This window comes from Ctenopharyngodon idella, chromosome 10 (assembly GCF_019924925.1).
Source record: "Ctenopharyngodon idella isolate HZGC_01 chromosome 10, HZGC01, whole genome shotgun sequence".
Classification (NCBI taxonomy): Eukaryota; Metazoa; Chordata; class Actinopteri; order Cypriniformes; family Xenocyprididae; genus Ctenopharyngodon; species Ctenopharyngodon idella.
In genome coordinates, this window is record NC_067229.1 from 28,748,385 (window position 1) to 28,766,382 (window position 17,998).

Below are 17,998 nucleotides of genomic sequence, written 5' to 3' on the forward strand. Positions count from 1 at the left end.
AATTTTTGTAAGAGACTTTTAATTCTGCTTTTTAAAATGATGATTCAATAACAATTTATTACATTTATTAAAATTAGTATCAGCCGAACAAATGGTTTAATGAAAACAGTGATATAGAAAAGATATCATGTACATCATGTAAGGCAGCAGACTGAGTGATCATATCACAGCTTAGACTTCATCATGGCCATCATCTTCTCCAATTTGATGGCAAGGCCCATGTCACCCTTAACCTTCAGCTTTCCAGACATGAAGGCCATGGTCGGCTTTAATTTCCCTATTGATAAAGAACATGGTTTTCATCAGTGCTTCGATTTATTAATTTGAATCTTTATTCAGTTTCAAAACACCCTCTATGATCCAGTTGTGTCAGTAGTGTGTGAAGTGCACCAACACATTTTATACCTGCGAACATCTTGACAAAGTCTTCACTGTCCAGCGACATGACGACGTCAGCTTTGACAGGTGGTTCCCCACTGCCGGCACTTCCTGCATCATTCTTCAGATCAATGTACCAGACTCCAGCATGCTCGCCTGTCAATCCAGCCAGTAAACTTTGTTAATACAGCACAGATGTAACGTTAAAGGCCCCATGAAATGGATTCACGAGTGCAGTTGATGTATTTCCTATTAAAACAGTAAGTTGGAGCAGGACATATGCGGCTTGTCTCTTTTTCAATAGCCAGTAGCCTTTAGTTAATATCACAGCCATGAATCAAGCTTTAATTGTACAAAATTTATATACACCTGTGAGTCTAAGATGATATTTTCAATATTTTTGTTGCATTTTCCAGAAAAGAACTGAAATATTGTACATTTTAGTGTATATCTGCAGCTACATATCCCTTTTATGGAAGCCCTTTTCCAGCACATGGGGGGGGGGGTGTCATGATTGGGTAAATCATAATTAAAAAAAAAAAAAAAAAAGTCGTAACCAAAACCGATGACCCTATATGGGACTAATTATGAAAAGTTTTGCCTCTTTGTCGTCATCTCTGTTCGAAACCTGCAATTGCAGTTATTTGCGGAATTATCATCTTTTCATGGGTTGTGCGTTGGCACGGCTCCTCAGCACGAATTACTCTAATGTTTTGAGGAGAATGTGTGGCTGTCAGTCACCTCACTGGTGGATACTGTAGTTCAGAATCACAGTTTGTAGTCAATCTGCCATCAAAATGATAAGTTTAATTATTCCAGCTGCTGTGAGAAAAGCCTATAAATGATCCGTCACCTACAGCATCCTCACATTATATAGCCTACTAGCTGGGACTCGTTCTTTATGTAACGTAATGATGCAAAGATGAACGGCGGCATGCTCGAATTTCCTGCAGAAACCTACCAGTACCACCTGAATTAGAACCAAATCAAATCTGAAAAGTAGTGAAAAAGTCTTAGTGTTTCAAAAAACATTAAAAAGCGTTATTAAAGGGATAGTTCACCCAAAAATGAAAATGATCCCATGATTTACTCACCCTCAAGCCATCCTAGGTGTATATGATTATCTTCTTTCAGACGAACACAATCGGAGATATATTTAAAAATATCCTGGCTCTACCAAGCTTTATAATAGTAGTGAACTGGGGGTGTGTTTTGAAGCCCCCCAAAAATGTATTCATCTATCATAAATATAATCTATATGGCTCCAGGGGGTTAATAAAGGCTTTCTGAAGTGACTTCTAAGTCAGCAATGATTTTGACATTTCATCTCTTAATTATGACAACATCTCATAAGTTTAACTCAAAATCTGTATCTAATTTTGACTTTTTGTGTCAAAATTACAAATTATGTCAATTCTGATTTATGTGATAATTATGACTTTTTATGGGATTATTATAATTTACCAAAGCCTATTGTTTATTATTTAGTGGAAAAAAAAAATTGAACAGAGTTTGAAGAAAGCTAACAGACTAAAAGCCACAAAACTTCAAATGGTTTAAATGTGATATCATAACTACCTGATAAATCAAATCTGTACACTCCTTGTGTGGTTTTCACTATATCTGGATTGAGAATTCCTCTGATTAAGTTGAACATGTCAGAAATAGGTCCTGTGGCCATGGAATCTGCTTTTCCACTTTTGAAAACTGGAGTGGCACCTGAAGAGAGAGTTCAAATATCGGCACTAACTGAGTAGTCTGCTGAAGTACGCTTGAGAATGGAAGTCAATCACCAAGTAGAACAAAAACGTATGAAATGTGTTGGTTATGCCTCATAACTCACCATGCTCCTCCATTTGCTTGGCTAGATCCTCTGGCTGTTGATCCAAGAAAAAGTCAGGAAGCAATGGATGACCTAAAAAAAAAAAAAAAAAAAAGAAAGGAAAAAAAGACATATTTTATGTGCCATGTCGACATTCAAAGTTTCCTGTAATATGCCATAACTGTCATGTTATTGTATACAAGGTCTAAAATATTCTAGAAAGGCCTTTAAAAGAACTTTTGTACAAACAAAAATTACACATATTCATAATGATGGAATAGAAAAACATTTTAACATTTACCAACCTGGCTCAACAGCATATATATCAAAGTCCTTAATGCCCTCCTTTCTGAGAATGTCTTCATCGATAACAAACTGTCCTGTGAAGCTGGAGGGTTTTTTCAAGATGGCGTAGGCTGCATCAGCCATGATCTCCACCTTCCTGCACTGTTTACCGATCTTAGAACCACCCAACATGTCCATGGCAGCCGTCTGGATGGCTGAAGGTTGATGATGCATAAAGAGCAATTCAGTTATCACTGTCGATTTTGACTAATATTCAATTACAATTCACAATACATATTGAATATCAATAAAAGGTTTAGCATGCGACTTTGAAACAAAGGTATGTGTGCGCCATTTTCATGGCTGATTTCACAGAACATCTATTCTTTTGTTTGTTTGTTTAAAAAAAAAGAACTAGATCTATTCTGTTCTTTCTATTCTACATCTGTTTCCTATTGTTCCTTTGCATAATACAACACAAATACACTCATATCTATAAAAAGACACAATTCACCATTGCTGAAACACTGTCATGTGGATTTAGCTCAGAAGCAAAACAAACCATGGGTCATGTTAAAATCATGTAAATGGATATTTTAAAAATTCTATATATATTTTTTTTTTAAGTAATTGCAGACATTTACAGTATCATATCAATTAGGCCCTGTTAATACAAGTCAACATGAAACAGCAGTGAAATGTGAAAAAATATTTTTAACAAGTGACGAGTGGATAGTGGAGGTTTCAAGCTTTAAAAAAAAGCACAAAAACATAATAAAAGTATCATAAAAGTGGTCCATATGACTGTTTGACCATGCGAGAAAACCTCTTAATGGTTTTTAGGAAGCTCAAACATGCTTGTGCGACACGCGAGGCAAACTCGATTGGGTCTCACATGTCAATCAAGCATATTTAAAAGCATATTATATTCTGCTGACCATATTTGATAAATTCTATGTTGATCAATGTTTGTATGTGAATAAAAGCCTCAATTAAATCTGTTTATTATATAAAGCAATTGGATTACTATTACAATTGCTGTGTCTAAATTCACATATTATTTATCTTAAATAGTATTCAAAATTAGACTTAATGTGTCCCAAATCATAGCATGTTGAAATAAGTATTCCAAAGATACCCAGATGGTCTACTTTTTCCGGTTAGAATCCGAAGTGCAGAACTGTGCACACTCTAACGGCTAATTTTGCCCACAACCCATTGCACATTGGATGAGGATTTTAACTGACAAGATGATTAAGAAGGGAGTTTAAACGGTGACAGGATGCATGTGACTAAGCGACAGAGCTGTCTGTTAAAGACGCTATTATGATGAAGTAGTATGTCCCAAAGCTTGCCTACTATTCTGCTACACACTCAAAAGTATGTACGGTACATACTTTTAGGACATAGTATAAGTAGGCGAACTGGGACGCAGCAATTTCTTTAGGACCTTTTTGAAGAGTCAAAGTTTTGGCTGCATGGACTTTCAATAGAGGTACAAACATCACTCTGCTTTCATTAAAAATATCTTCATTTGTGTTTTGAAGATGACAAAGTCATATGGATTTGGAAAAACATGAGCATGAGTAAATGACAGAATTTTCATTTTTGGGTGAACTATCCTTTTACTATTCAACCACGACTTTCCCTTGTAGGAGTTCAGTAGATACACATTAAAAAAGACAGAGCCAGCATATCTACTCATACATTAATGATCTCCTAATTTAATTATTTAATGACTGAAGAATGAAACCCATTACCTGTCTTGGGCCATAAGGCATTAACGGCAATAGATCCCCTGAACTCTTCAGCCATTCCAAGTACACACATGGACATGCCATACTTTGCCATGGTATACGCTACACAGACATAACCGAAAACAAGATCAGTGGCATTACTTGTCACGTAAATGTTCAGTGGTAGTTTAAATTTGAAGTCCTTGAGCACAGAATGTGAGAACGCTCTTCCTCTCACCTGTGTGGTTTTTGAACCAGATGGGATTGAGGTTGAGAGGTGGGCTGAGGTTAAGTATGTGAGGGTTTTTGCTCTTCAGAAGATGTGGAATACACAATTTAGACCTGTAATGAAAACAGAATATTAAGTGTTCAAAACAAGTTATGCTGTAATCTCAAAGCTGTGAATCTCAAAACGTCATGCTTCTACTCACGTCAGGTACGTTCCCCTGAGATTGATGCCCAGCATAAGGTCGACTTTCTTCATTGGAGTCTCCAGAGTTCCTGATAAATTGATGGCACTGGCATTGTTGACCAATATGTCAATCCCTGTCATCAGAACCATCAGAAATGAAAAACAAATTAAAACACACCTGAGGGCTAAAAATGTGCACCGTCTAAGAAGAATAGACATTTCAGATGCTGTAACTCACCTCCAAATTTCTCTACGGCTTGTTCCACGGCTTGATTGATCTGATTCTCATCACGGACATCTACGATACATGGCAGTGCTTTCCCTCCTGCAGCTTCAACTATCACACAGACATTATCTGGTCATGGTCTTATCACATAAAACTTAGTAACAAAAACTAGAAGTACTATTTATTTACCCTCTTTTAAGGGGGAATGAAATACTCATCCCACAAACCATTGAGAATGATGTAATAAACTTTAAGTCGGCATGAAATGGAAGTTGTCTCTTCTTCCCTATTGTGACGCATGAGAAAAATGTAGTGCGAGACTGGATTTCTTCCTCAAATTGATTGGATCGTAGGAAGTTGGGCATTACTAACTAAATGGAGGCAGATCTGAATTCCAGTTTGCAGTTGGTTGTGGAGGATATATAGTTCCACTCTCCGCTAAGACATGTTGTTAAGAGAACAGACACCGTTTCGAGGGGGAGAGGAGGATAACATTTTTGATTAAAGATTATGAGTTTTAATAAAAATAATGGGTAAATCATTAGTGGAAGAGTGGTTAAATAGAACTTACAAAATTGTACAATACTATTAATTGCTATTTATTAATTAAACTACTAGTTTTAGCATTGATTTTTAAATATAAAACAATATTATACACACACACACACACACACACATATATATATATATATATGTGTGTGTGTGTGTGTGTGTGTGTGTGTCATGTATATGTCATATATATGTCATACAGTGCACAGCATAAATGAGCATGTCAAAATTATTCAGGAAAATAAGATTTTCTTATCAAGGTGATAAAATGTTGTGTAGCAAAAATGAGTACACCCTCCTAAAAGTTACTAAATAAAATGAAATAAAAAATTTAAGTTTAAGGCAATGTTTGATCAACATTTAAAGAGAAGTAATTTCTTGACAAATAAAAGTGTTATATAGCCCATTGAATCATTCTCAGACTTAATGCTGACAACAATGGAACCACTTGGGACAGAACTGTCAAGAGACTTATTTCTTAGCACAAAAGAGGACAGTGGTACAAGAGGATAACCAAATAATTGTTTTAAGTGTGAAAATATAACAAAAGTAACACAGAAATTCAAAAACAATGGACTTTTGACAAGGCCCCTGAAATAATCAGGCCTTCATTTTAAGCTTTCATTTAGTGATGAGGGATTTTCTTTCTAGACAAAGAGCAGGAGAAATACCAAGCACAAAAAATTTAAGCAGCACAACTGTTTTCAACATTGATAATCATAAATGTTTCTAGAGCATCAAATCAGCATATTAGAATTGATTTCTCAAGGATCATGTGACACTGAAGACTGGAGTAATGATGCTGAAAATTCAGCTTCGATCACAGGAATAAATTACATTTTAAAATATATATTCAAATAGAAAACCGTTATTTTAAATTGTACTAATATTTCACAATATTACTGTTTTTACAACAACAAATCATTAATAGGCTGTTTCATTCAAGTGATGTTTGGTTGGTAGAACCAACTGCCAAAGGCCCATTAATCAAAGCCCCAATCAGCACCATGAATCCATGGCCTTGTGACAACAGTCCAGGCTTGTGGCAGTGGTGTGATGATGCCTGGAATATTTTCTTGGCACAGTTAAGGCCTGTTGATACCAATCAATTGCACGACAGCCTATATCCAAATGTGAACATATCTATATGAACAACAAAAAATACAATGATCACATCATTCACAATGCATCATGGGAGTGGGCGCTCACTGCTGAAACCACCGCTGTTGGCCCAATTCGGCTATAAAACACTATTTTTAAAAACTAAACAATCTCAGAGCTGTGTTGAAACGTTAAATACACCAGTTATGGATTAAAAAAAACTTGTCAAACTTCCATTCTGTAGTATTTATCTCTAAGGGGGCGTTTACACGACATGGTTTTCAACTAAAAGTGGACATTTTGAAATGCGTTTTGGCCGTTAATTTACAAGACAATGGCGTTGGGCGTTGTGGGGGCCTGAAAATGCAAACTTTTGAAAACAGGTTTCAAAGTGCAAGTTTTTGAAAACGATACCGTTATCATCTCTGTGTAAAATACACAAACAAGAATTTGTGAAAACGGTGCATATTACATCTTCAGTCTATATGCGTGTAGTGTTTCTTTACAAAGTGACATCGCCAACTACTGGCCTGGCAGCATAAATAATAGAGAGTTTTTATTCGTTTTCATGGATCCGTGTGAACGGGAATCGTTTTGACAATGTTGTCATCTGTACGAAAATCTTTTCAAAAACGCAAAGGAAAAACTTTTACGTTTTTAGTACAATGTTGTCGTGTAAACGTACCCTAAATGTATGTAAGAGTAACGGAGTGCTGTGCTCACTCTCTGCTGCAGCTGTGTAGATGGTGCCCGGCAGTTTGGGGTGCGGATCAGCGGTTTTGGCAGCGATGACCACATTGGCACCGTCCCTCGCAGCTTTGAGAGCAATGGCCTTGCCAATACCTCGGCTCGCTCCGGTAATGAAGACCGTACATCCAGCCAGCTTCCTAAAATAAATGCATAATCATATAATAATCTGATCATTTCATAATCAATGCACTATGCAAACAGTAATAGATATGTTTTGCCTAACTAATCAGAGATATATATGTCGATATATACATACACACACAAACACACATTTATATATATATATATATATATATATATATATATATACACACATACACACACATATATATATATATATATATATATATATATATATACATATATACAACCCCAAATCAGAAAAAGTTGGGACAGTATGGAAAACACAAATAAAAAAAGAAAGTAGTGATTTCTAAATTTACTTTGACTTGTATTTCATTGCAGACAATGTGAACACAAAATATTTCATGTTTTGTCTGGTCAGCTTAATTTCATTTATAAATATACATCCTTTCCTGTCATTCAGACCTGCAACACATTCCAAAAAAGGTTGGGACAGGAGCAATTTAGGGCTAGTAATCAGGTAAATTGGTTAAATAATGATGTGATTTGAAACAGGTGATGTCAACAGGTGATTGTAATTATGATTTGGGTCAAAAGCAGCATCCAAGAAAGGTCTAGTCCTTTAGGAGCAAAGATGGGCCGAGGATCGCCAGTTTGCCAACAAATACGTGAGAAAATTATTGAAATGTTTAAAAACAATGTTCCTCAAAGAAAGATAGGAAGACATTTGCTTATTTCACCTTCAACAGTGCATAACATAATTAAAGGATTCAAGGAATGTGGAGGAATTTCAGTGCGTAAAGGACAAGGGCGCAAGCCTAAGCTGAACAACCATGATCTCCGATCCCTCAGGCGGCACTGCATCAAGAATCATCATTCATCTATAAGCGATATCACCACATGGGCTCAGGACTACTTTGGCAAACCTTTGTCAAGTACCACAATACGTAGTTACATCCACAAATGCCAGTTAACATAGGGCTTCCTTTTGGCACAGTACAGTTTTAACCGTGTCCAGAAGTGCCGTCGACTTCTCTGGGCTCGGAGGCATCTGGGATGGACCATCACACAGTGGAAAAGTGTACTGTGGTCAGATGAATCAGTATTTCAGGTATTTTTGGGGAGAAATGGACGCCGTGTGCTCCGGACCAAAGAAAAGGATCATCCAGACTGTTACCAGCAACAAGTCGAAAAGCCAGGGTCTGTCATGGTATGGGGTTGTGTCAGTGCCCTTGGCAAAGGTAACTTGCACTTCTGTGATGGCACCATTAATGCTGAAAAGTATATAGAGATTTTGAAGCACAATATCCTGCCTTCAAGAAGACATCTTTTCCAGGGACGTCCATGCATATTTCAACAAGATAATGCAAAACCACATTCTGCACACATTAAAAAGTCCTGGCTGCGGAGGAAGAGGATACAGGTACTTGACTGGCCTGCCTGCAGTCCCGACCTGTCTCCAATAGAGAATGTGTGGCGCATTTTGAAGCGCAAAATGCGGCAACGAAGACCCTGTACTGTTGCCCACCTTAAGACTTGTTTGCAGCAAGAATGGGACAAAATTACACCTGAAACACTTCATCACTTGGTGTCTTCAGTCCCTAAACGTCTTTTAAGTGTTGTGAAAAGGAATGGCAACATTACAAAGTGGTAAATGCTTTACTGTTCCAACTTTTTTTGAAATGTGTTGCAAGAACCAAAATAAGAATTTTGTTTTTTTGGAAAAAAACAAACAAAAATGAGGAACACATTAAATAATGTGCTGTTGTATTGTCTGCAATGAAATACAAGTCAAAGTAAATTTAGAAATCACTACTTTCTTTTTTTGTGTTTTCCATACTGTCCCAACTTTTTCTGATTTGGGGTTGTGTGTGTGTGTGTGTGTGTGTGTGTGTGTGTGTATTATATTTTTTATATATATATAATTATACAAAAAAGTGCCACAAACCCTTGTATTTGTGCCACTTTTTATATCACATTTTTTTTTTTTTTGCATTCTTGTAGTCCGTTTTGTCAGTGTATCACGAATCAGAGCTGTATTTGTGTTGGCATTCCTTGATTCCTGCGCATAGGATAGTAGGGTAAAGGTCAAATTATTCAAGTTTAGAAAAATACTATAAATATGTAACGAGAAACAGTTTCTAAAAACTGATGAAATGCCAAATCAATTTCAACATATTGCAGTGAAATTGGCTGTGTATTCTGGCTGCAAAGTTTTGACAAAACAGTCCAGCCCTCTTATGTCATTCACAACAACACAACTAATATAATTCGATACGTATATAAGAAATATTGTAATACCGGTACTAGTCGTCAACAACAACTTGATGTATTGAAACGCAGAATTGTGCAACAACACACGGCTTTAGCAAGAATGAGAGTGAAACTCACCCAGTGTTCTGCAGCATTCTGACTCGTGTATGATGTCTGAGCTGGGAACAGAGTTATGTGTGTAATATTAAACCAAGGACCTCTAAATGAAAAAGAAGGCTGTGAACTGCCCTTTACTCTAGTTACAGATTCCACTGCGACATAATTCACTCCACTTCCGGTAGAGTCATAAACGCGCTACTGTTTTTAAAGGAACATGCAAATTATGCCATAAAAGTTGAAATAATCAGCAAACAAAAAACATTGAAGAATGAAAAAGAAAGAATATCAAAAAGGAGTAAGTCACAAAAATGATAAATAATGCAACATACTTTCTTAATGCAGACGATTAGTCAAAGTGTCTCTTGTAGCGTTAACATACTGCCTATTTTGTTTACATATGTAAATATGAACTTCAGTTAAGATTATAATAAAGGTGTTTCTAATATGCGTCAGAGTTTGGAGGAATACTTTCTATTATAATTACGTTTTATTTACGTCATGTAAAATGAAAAATACCATTTCGTTTTATGAATATGAAAATTAATAATAACAATGATGTAATAGTTAATGTTTATAAATAATAAATATAAAAATAATAATTTAATAATAATAATACACGATCTATTTCTGCAAACTCTGTGCAAAGTACACATAGACGTGGTGCCCACTGCAGTGCCAAATGATGTCCAGCTCCACCTCTCTGGACGTTTTGGGTTGAGCTTCACCTAGTCCAGCTCCACCTTTGTTGATCTAATGGGTGGAGGAGTAGAGTTATGGGTAGGGTTAGGGTGTGGTTGGACCTTCTAGCTCCACCCAAATTACATCCAGAGAGCTCTTTCTCATTCTCTGTATAACATTGCCAGCTTATTCTGTAGCGCCCTCTAGTGTGTTGGAGAGACTACGGACGTTTAAACGTCACCCGAATAGACGTTGTTGCAATAATATGTGTACATAAGAGGCCTACTTAATTAAATTATTTACCTGATTTTGCATTTTTGTTTTCTTGTGTATTTTTTGTTCATTCCAATGGATTGCCTCAACTCCTGTATCGTGTTTGTCATCTATCATGATTAATCATTAAAAAATACTCCTTGTTTTGGCAATAATGTTACAATGACAACATGCAATTGTTTCAAGATCGTAATGTAAACACCTCACGATGACCTCCACCGTCTCTCAGTCAAGCACATAAAGCAGTATAAATAATATAGATATATAAAATATATAAACCAGGGGTTTTCAGTCTATTATAGGCCACAGACCCCCAAATATGACTCTCCTCGTGCAAGGGACCCCTATCCTAAAATTTAAAAGGCAGCTATATGATTACATGTATAAACACCCCATTAATACTGTGATACTTATTTTAATCAATTTATTTATGGCTGTATATATTTAAATACATTTTATTTATTTATTTAAATCAATTTATGTTAATCTATATAATATTTGAATCAAATATAGTTAATTTAATCTTATTTTTATTGCGTATTTAGGATTTATGTGTTCTTTTTCTCTTATGTTATCCACACACACCCTAGCACTCCCTTGCGGTCCCCGGGGACCCCAGTTTAAAAATCCCTGGTGTGAACTATACGGTCTGTATTACAATTTCAGGCAGCTGATTCAAATTCTCACTGCACTGGAATAGTTTACATGTAGGCTATGAATGTGCGATTACACAGTACTTTTTGTGACACACACATTTCATGTGAGCACAAGACTGCAGTTCAGCCGGTCCAACAAGTGTAACAAGTTCTTACATGCTTCAGGTACTGAGAGGATAAGATCTTTACTGCTGTCTTGATGTGCTATGCCTATAAAAATAGTCATTATTTAAAAACAACTGCTTAATTGGGTGACATTAATGAATTAATAATTCAATGCACAAGAATGCTTTGTATGGTTCATAAGGAGCTCATTTTAGGAAGACACTTACAGCCGGAGAGCAGAATGAATGTATCAACTCCATTACCTTAATTCAGGGGTTTTCAAACTGGGGCCCTGGTAAGTGGGTGCTAGGGGGTCTGAGAAAAATGTAAAAAATTTAAATATGCAAATAAATGAAATTAAAAACCAAATTATTATAATATTTAATTATAAATAAACCATTAAATGGATATAATTAAATTTACATACATTATCATTTTATTCTGTTTTCTAAAGACTGGTCTGTAATCATTAGATTAATGACAGTTATATTTTATGTTTCTATTAAGGTTTTTACATGTTACAGTACACTAATGGTGGGTAGAAAAGGTGATAAAGATACGTAAATATTTTCCATGTAATATTTTAAACATTTCTAACATCTTTTTAATGTATAAATGGATCTTAAAATATGAGTGTATATATATATATATATATATATATATATATATATATATATATATATATATTAACCCCCTGCTTTAATTAATAATTATATCCCAGGATCAAGATTATAGAGCTCCTAGTGCTGATACCATCATCAAATTATCCCAAACCACGCGCTGCGCTTGAATATAGTGAACGCACGGAACTTGTTGTCGCGCGCAATAACGAACTCTATATTGGTGTTTTCAACAAAACGTCCAACAACAACAATTATATTACGAGGTTCTTCAAAGGTGTGTCTGCTGAAAGGGGGAGGCCATTTTGTACAGAGAAGCGTCTGTACATGCATGTATGTGTGTGTGTGTATGTGTGTGTGTGTGTGTTCACGTCAGGAGCAGGAAGTGTGTGCGTGCCTTTGTGCTTGAGAGAGTGAATTTGTGTTGGGGAGTCGAACTGTAGTAACAGCAGCACCCGTTTCTTCATTTTCCTGTGCTTGCATTGTTATTTCACCTCGCCTCTGTTTTGCTCTGTGCGATGGATGGGTATGTGAGTTTACAGTGTCTTATTTTCCTATTACGCGCTTGTTGAGTTGTTCATGTATTGAAGTGTTTGCTTTATTGTATGTAATGATAATAATGGCACGTCAGAAATGGCATGGGAAGAAAAGTGGGGGAGGGAGAAAACGTGTAAACTGCTGGAGATTTAACCTTAGGGTGCTTGTTTTCTTTTGAAATGCAAATGCAGTGGAAATATTAAGTGTCATTCTTTTACTTTCGCTTTTTATGGGGTTTTATTAAAATCATGATGCACTTGTCGCTTATGGGTTAAACATTGATATTAATCGGTTGATGTTGTTGAGATGCAAATATGGGCGTATAGCATTGTGAATATACCATGATCAAAGTTAAGATATAAGGAAGTAAGCTTGTTTAGAATTAAATGGCGTTTTGCTTGTAGGTTTTGTTATACAATCATTCCTCGTTTGCGTTCAGACCTTGCTATTCTATATACACTACATGAACTCGAGGTAAACTGATTCATGAAGTGGTAAGAATTAAGGAAATAAGAGCTCCTCATGTGCTGCTGCCATTTTAAAGCCATGAAGGGGCGTTTCTGAAGCGAATCTGTCTGAAAACAGTGTTTCCTGGCGCTCTAAGCGCTCCTGCTTTCATCCACCGACGCTCTCAAGTGGATTTTATCTGAGGATTGTCAAGGAATAACGCGTTGTTCATCTTTATATCGCGATATTATGTTTAGCCACTTTTGCACAGCCAGCGCGTCGACAAACAGCTTCCATTGTACACAGTCGCGCGTTTACAGCACAGATAGCTATAGCGTTTTATTTATGGTTTAATTTGCGCGTTCTATATGTGTGGTGTTGTATATTGTGATTAACTGTCATTGTTTACATTCATGTGCGTGGGCAAAACTGTGGGCGGGGGATTGAGTGGTGCTCAGATTATATTTTACTCACTTATTGTTGCTTTGCTTGTCCTCTCTGACTCATTTTCCCGAATCGTTTTTTTTTTTTTTTGAAAAGTCAGTTTTAAAAACCTATTCAGCGATTCTGTTCGTCACGCGGACTCTTTCCCTGACATATTTCACGCTTTATAATCATGTAGTCACATACAGTGTTGCTTATTACGGTTTTATTATTGAAGTAATTCGATACATTCGTATAATGTGCATTTACAATAAGCAAAACTGTAAAATTTGCTTACATCTCTCTGGTGTTGTTTTTGCATGTTTTATTTACTCAAACCAACTCGAATGCATGTTGATAAAATTGGCATAAACATATTTTCAGTACATTTTATTTGTAATATTTCTGTAACATCAGAACAACAGTCAAACACAATCACCGATTCTCGACTCGTAAATGAATAGAAAGATTTGGGTTGTTGTATCCTAATAAATCGCCCCTGACTACACCTATATACAAATATTCACTATTCCCTACATTACTCCACTAATATAGTGCATTGAATGAGTGAGCAAAATTCGCACACTAAGTGCGTAAGTGCTGTGAATACCATCTTCTGAATATGTTGCATTATGGGATTGAACGAGTGTTAATGTTTACTATAGTTTCGGACATCAGTACGAATGGCTGTCCCCTTAAATAGTGCATTCTATAAGGGTGTAGGGAGAAATTTCGTACTACATTTGTCATATGTTGTCATTGTCATTTGACCAACAGTGTCAGTTGCATCGCTTCACTGCCATTCACAACTCCTCTCCCGTGGCCTCATGGGATAGCTAAGTGTTCATTGGATACACACTTCAGAATCTCACCAGGAGTAGTAGGTCATCCGGGTACTTTTCATCTACTGTTTTATGAATACTATGAATTCGGACATACTGCTCAACTCACATACACCTGCAATATTGTATGGAAGCAGGCATATTCGTAGGCTTGGATTCAATCCAGTTTAATGAACCAGGAATTGCTTGTAAAATAGGATTTATTCAACAATGCACAAGTTGGTTATGGTTTTGTTTGGTTAATGCTGAAGTGCCTCAGCATTAACCAAGAACAGTGGCAGTTTCCCATTATAACATATTACACCTTTTTAGTGTGTTTGTTATTGTTCACACATTGGTAAAGATCCTATCAGGTAATTTTGTAGTACAGTAGGCCTATACTTAGTAATGCATATAAAGCACAGTTGCAGCTTTGCAGAAGCGAAAGCATTAGATAATTGCGCTTTTTCACACTCCCAGGGGATTTCCACCATCAAACAACTCCCACATCTCCCCAGTGTGGGGATTACAATCTGTTTCTGAAAGACCGAACACCCATTTTTCACTTTGCCTCTGTGTCTCTCATTGGCTTTTAATAAATGCGGTAGCTTGAGTTGTCCACCTGGATGGAGGCGGAACTGAGGGGTTCAGTTTGTGTCACTTTAATTATAACAGAGGCGTCTGGTAACGCTGAGTCCTGATACTGTGATGCAATGGAACAGAGCACAGCTAGACAAACCTAATTTGTTTGAGGGCTTGTTTTTGTTAAAAAAAAAAAATTGAATATAGCCTACAAATAATGTTTCTAAACAGGACAGGGCAGAGCCTAAGCCAGGATTAGGTCTTAGTTCAGTTAGGATATTTAAGTAACTTTTATAAACATACACTAGAAAAAAACATTACTGGTGTGCATCTTGAGACAAAACAATGGCACTGACTTATTTTAAGATATGTCAGTACAAGTTGCTTTCAGTTAAAACAGTTCAAACATGCATTTTAGTCTAGGACTAGCTTAAGCTTTTTCTGTGAAACCAGGGGAATATGAAGAAGTTTTTGGTAAATGTTTGACATGCAGTTAGATGGGTATATGCAGCTCTAAACTCTACTCATAAACATTTTGACATTTTAAAACAGAAGTAGAAGGGGAAAAGGAAGGTAGTTGCTAAAATTCTACTTTCGACACTGATTGCAGCACAGAACTTAAGCTTTAGTGCTATAGCAGACAGTGTTGAAGAAAGTTCATTTTAAAAGTGTTAGTTACTTTTTATGCAAAGTAATGTGTTACGTTACTTTGTCTCATCTGGACTGGGTTTTTTAATAAAAAACAAAAAAATTCCTATTTTTGGCAAATGTTGAAGGGCCTTTCTCACCAAAAGTGAAATGAATAAGCCTCAGGCTGAAGGAAATGCAAATTCACACCTGTACAGTAGAGGGCGCAGCTCAAACAAACCTTTCAGCTGTTCGACCAATCTGGATTGCAGAGGAACGCGGGAGAAGAAAGTTCAACACTAACTTCAGCAATGAAAACAAAAAATGAAACACGTGATGTTTATCTCATTTTTGCTTGATCATCAAAGGTCAGCAGCAAAGAAATTTGTTAATAAACTGAGATTAAATACATTAAATATATTTGTGTGATTTAACATATTATTGCAGGTTTGTGTAATATTCTGACTTTGCATTTTACTGTTTTTTATTTATTTTGAGGAGTATTGAGTCTGGTTTTGTGCAAGTGAGATGAGTAAATTCCTGCTCACATTTAGTCTAGAACTATATTAATAAGCGTCATGTTTACACAGCGCACACAACATCTTACTCATGATTTCTACGAACATGGGGACAGAAGAGATGTCAGTCAATAAATGGGGGTAAAAAAAAGTAACTTGCGTTACTTATTTGAAAATGTAAATCAGATATTTTGTCGTAAATTTAAAAGTAATGCTTTACTTTATTAGTTACTTGAAAAACTTGCCATTCTGCCAATCTGATTACATAACTTTTGTTACTTGTAATGCATTACCCCCCAATACTGATAGCAGAGCTTCAGTGGAGGCCTGTGTTTGTGTATCTTGGCCAAATAAGGGTGTTTTTACACCTGTCTAATTTGGAGTACTTGTTTTGGAACCTAACACATTTTCTCCATTAGTTTGGTTCATTATAGTTTTATATGAGCACAGCAATCGAGCTTGGATTCGCACCAAAAAAAGAAAAAAATGTGGTGACATCGCCTGACCGAGGTGGTCTCAGCCAACTTGAAAACTCTGGAGTGGTTTGCTTGTGGTGAGAAAGCAATCCGACCCAAAGAACCAGACTGTATCACAATGTATGATGGGTAATTATGTATGTTGCGTAAAAAAAGGAGTAATGTTTGTTTTGTTAAGGCCTCTGACAATTAACCTAGAGCAAAGACGAAGTGCGCCTTTTCATTTTAAAAAGGTGCCTAATTGCTCTTCTCTGAAATGGGTACAAGAAATGGGTACAAAGCCTTGATTCCTGCTCAGAATAATAAAGTAATATAATGGCAGCTACAAAGAAAGCCACAATAAACCTGCGGACCTATTGTCTATCCATCCTGATGGATTACCGCTATGAGCGGTATGAGACAACAGTTAACTCGCATGTGACTTGTATTAACAAATTTTGGTCCTTTTAGGAACGTTGCCTTCTGAAAGTGAACCATACCAAGAAGACAACATTGTAACAATTTTAATCCCTGTTTCGGAACAAAACAAATTATCTGCAGGTCTGAAAACGCCCTAAGACTTGATAATAAATTATTTAATTCGGAAATAAATTAGCATTTTCCTGTCTGACCTGCATCCACATTCCAAAAAAACAAACAAAAAAAACAAGCATGACCTTTAAGCTTACCCTCTGACCTAATAATCGACCTTGTTGAAGTAATGTCCGAAGTGTACTTGAGAAATGTCCTTTGGGCTGTAAACTGGCCTGACCGGTTGTCAGCAGAACCGATGCCCTTAGTTCATAAAGGTGTGCTTATTGTGCTCAAAACAAACTAATATTTGTGGGTTTTGAGCATGGAAATGTGATTTGGCATTTATTATAAATTATTAAATTAATATTTTAATCTGCTTATAATAAACCTGAATCTCAGAATGTTCAGGTCATCATAACCTAAAATCAAGAAAAAATACATAAAATTATATTTTGCATAAATAAAATGAAGCCAATTTTTTAGGACCGTTATCACATTAATGTCATGACAATTTTTTCCTGAACAAAAAGATTAATTCTCAAAATAATACAGTAACAAAAATCATATTGTTTTTTAAATGATTTTTTAAAAATCAAATTCAGTACAACAAATATGTATGGACTCTATGGATACTTTAAATTAAAATAATATATCTTTATTTTTTATTCACATTAACAGTGATTTTTGGTTCAAGCTTTTTGCTTTACAGTCATTTTCTTTATGCAAAATAAAATGTCTTTATTTTTTCATTTGATTTTGGTATGAAAAACAATTCTTTACAATCCAAATAATGCACTATTTTTTTCACTGTTGCAAAAAAAAAAAAAAGATTCCAGACTTCTGCCCCACATGAATTAGAAATGATCGCTCCTGCAGTTTATTATAATGCATTGTAACCCAATCACAATTGCTCCAAAATGGAAACCATGTGATGGGCACTTTGCTGCTTCATGTGGGTGAATCATCTAAGACATTTCACTTTTAGACTAATGTTGTCTTCAGGAGG

The 17,998-nt window shown here is 36.0% G+C and overlaps 2 protein-coding genes across 5 annotated transcripts in view; one reads left to right on the forward strand and one right to left on the reverse strand.

Annotated features, from left to right (window-relative positions):
- Positions 1-48: 48 nt before the first annotated feature.
- hsdl2 (hydroxysteroid dehydrogenase like 2) lies at positions 49-9,927 on the reverse strand. The gene is made up of 11 exons (XM_051908939.1): positions 9,735-9,927; positions 7,233-7,396; positions 4,872-4,970; positions 4,653-4,767; positions 4,460-4,563; positions 4,246-4,344; positions 2,506-2,700; positions 2,222-2,293; positions 1,957-2,097; positions 406-534; positions 49-277 (listed from the first exon to the last, which is right to left on the reverse strand). The coding sequence occupies exons 1-11, from the start codon at positions 9,749-9,751 to the stop codon at positions 165-167; spliced, it is 1,248 nt and encodes a 415-aa protein (XP_051764899.1). The 5' UTR covers positions 9,752-9,927; the 3' UTR covers positions 49-164.
- A 2,466-nt stretch (positions 9,928-12,393) lies between these two features.
- The window catches only part of ptbp3 (polypyrimidine tract binding protein 3), a 74,316-nt gene continuing 68,711 nt past the window's right edge, over positions 12,394-17,998 (forward strand). Inside the window, exon 1 of one of the 4 annotated variants that reach the window (XM_051907690.1) lies at positions 12,394-12,574. Coding sequence is in view for 2 of the 4 variants with exons in the window: in XM_051907689.1 (XP_051763649.1) it covers positions 12,567-12,578 (12 nt within the window). In the remaining 2 variants the exon portion in view is untranslated. Of the gene's footprint in view, positions 12,579-17,998 lie in introns of all 4 variants that reach the window. The other 3 variants (XM_051907692.1, XM_051907689.1, XM_051907693.1) reach the window with 3 other exon arrangements.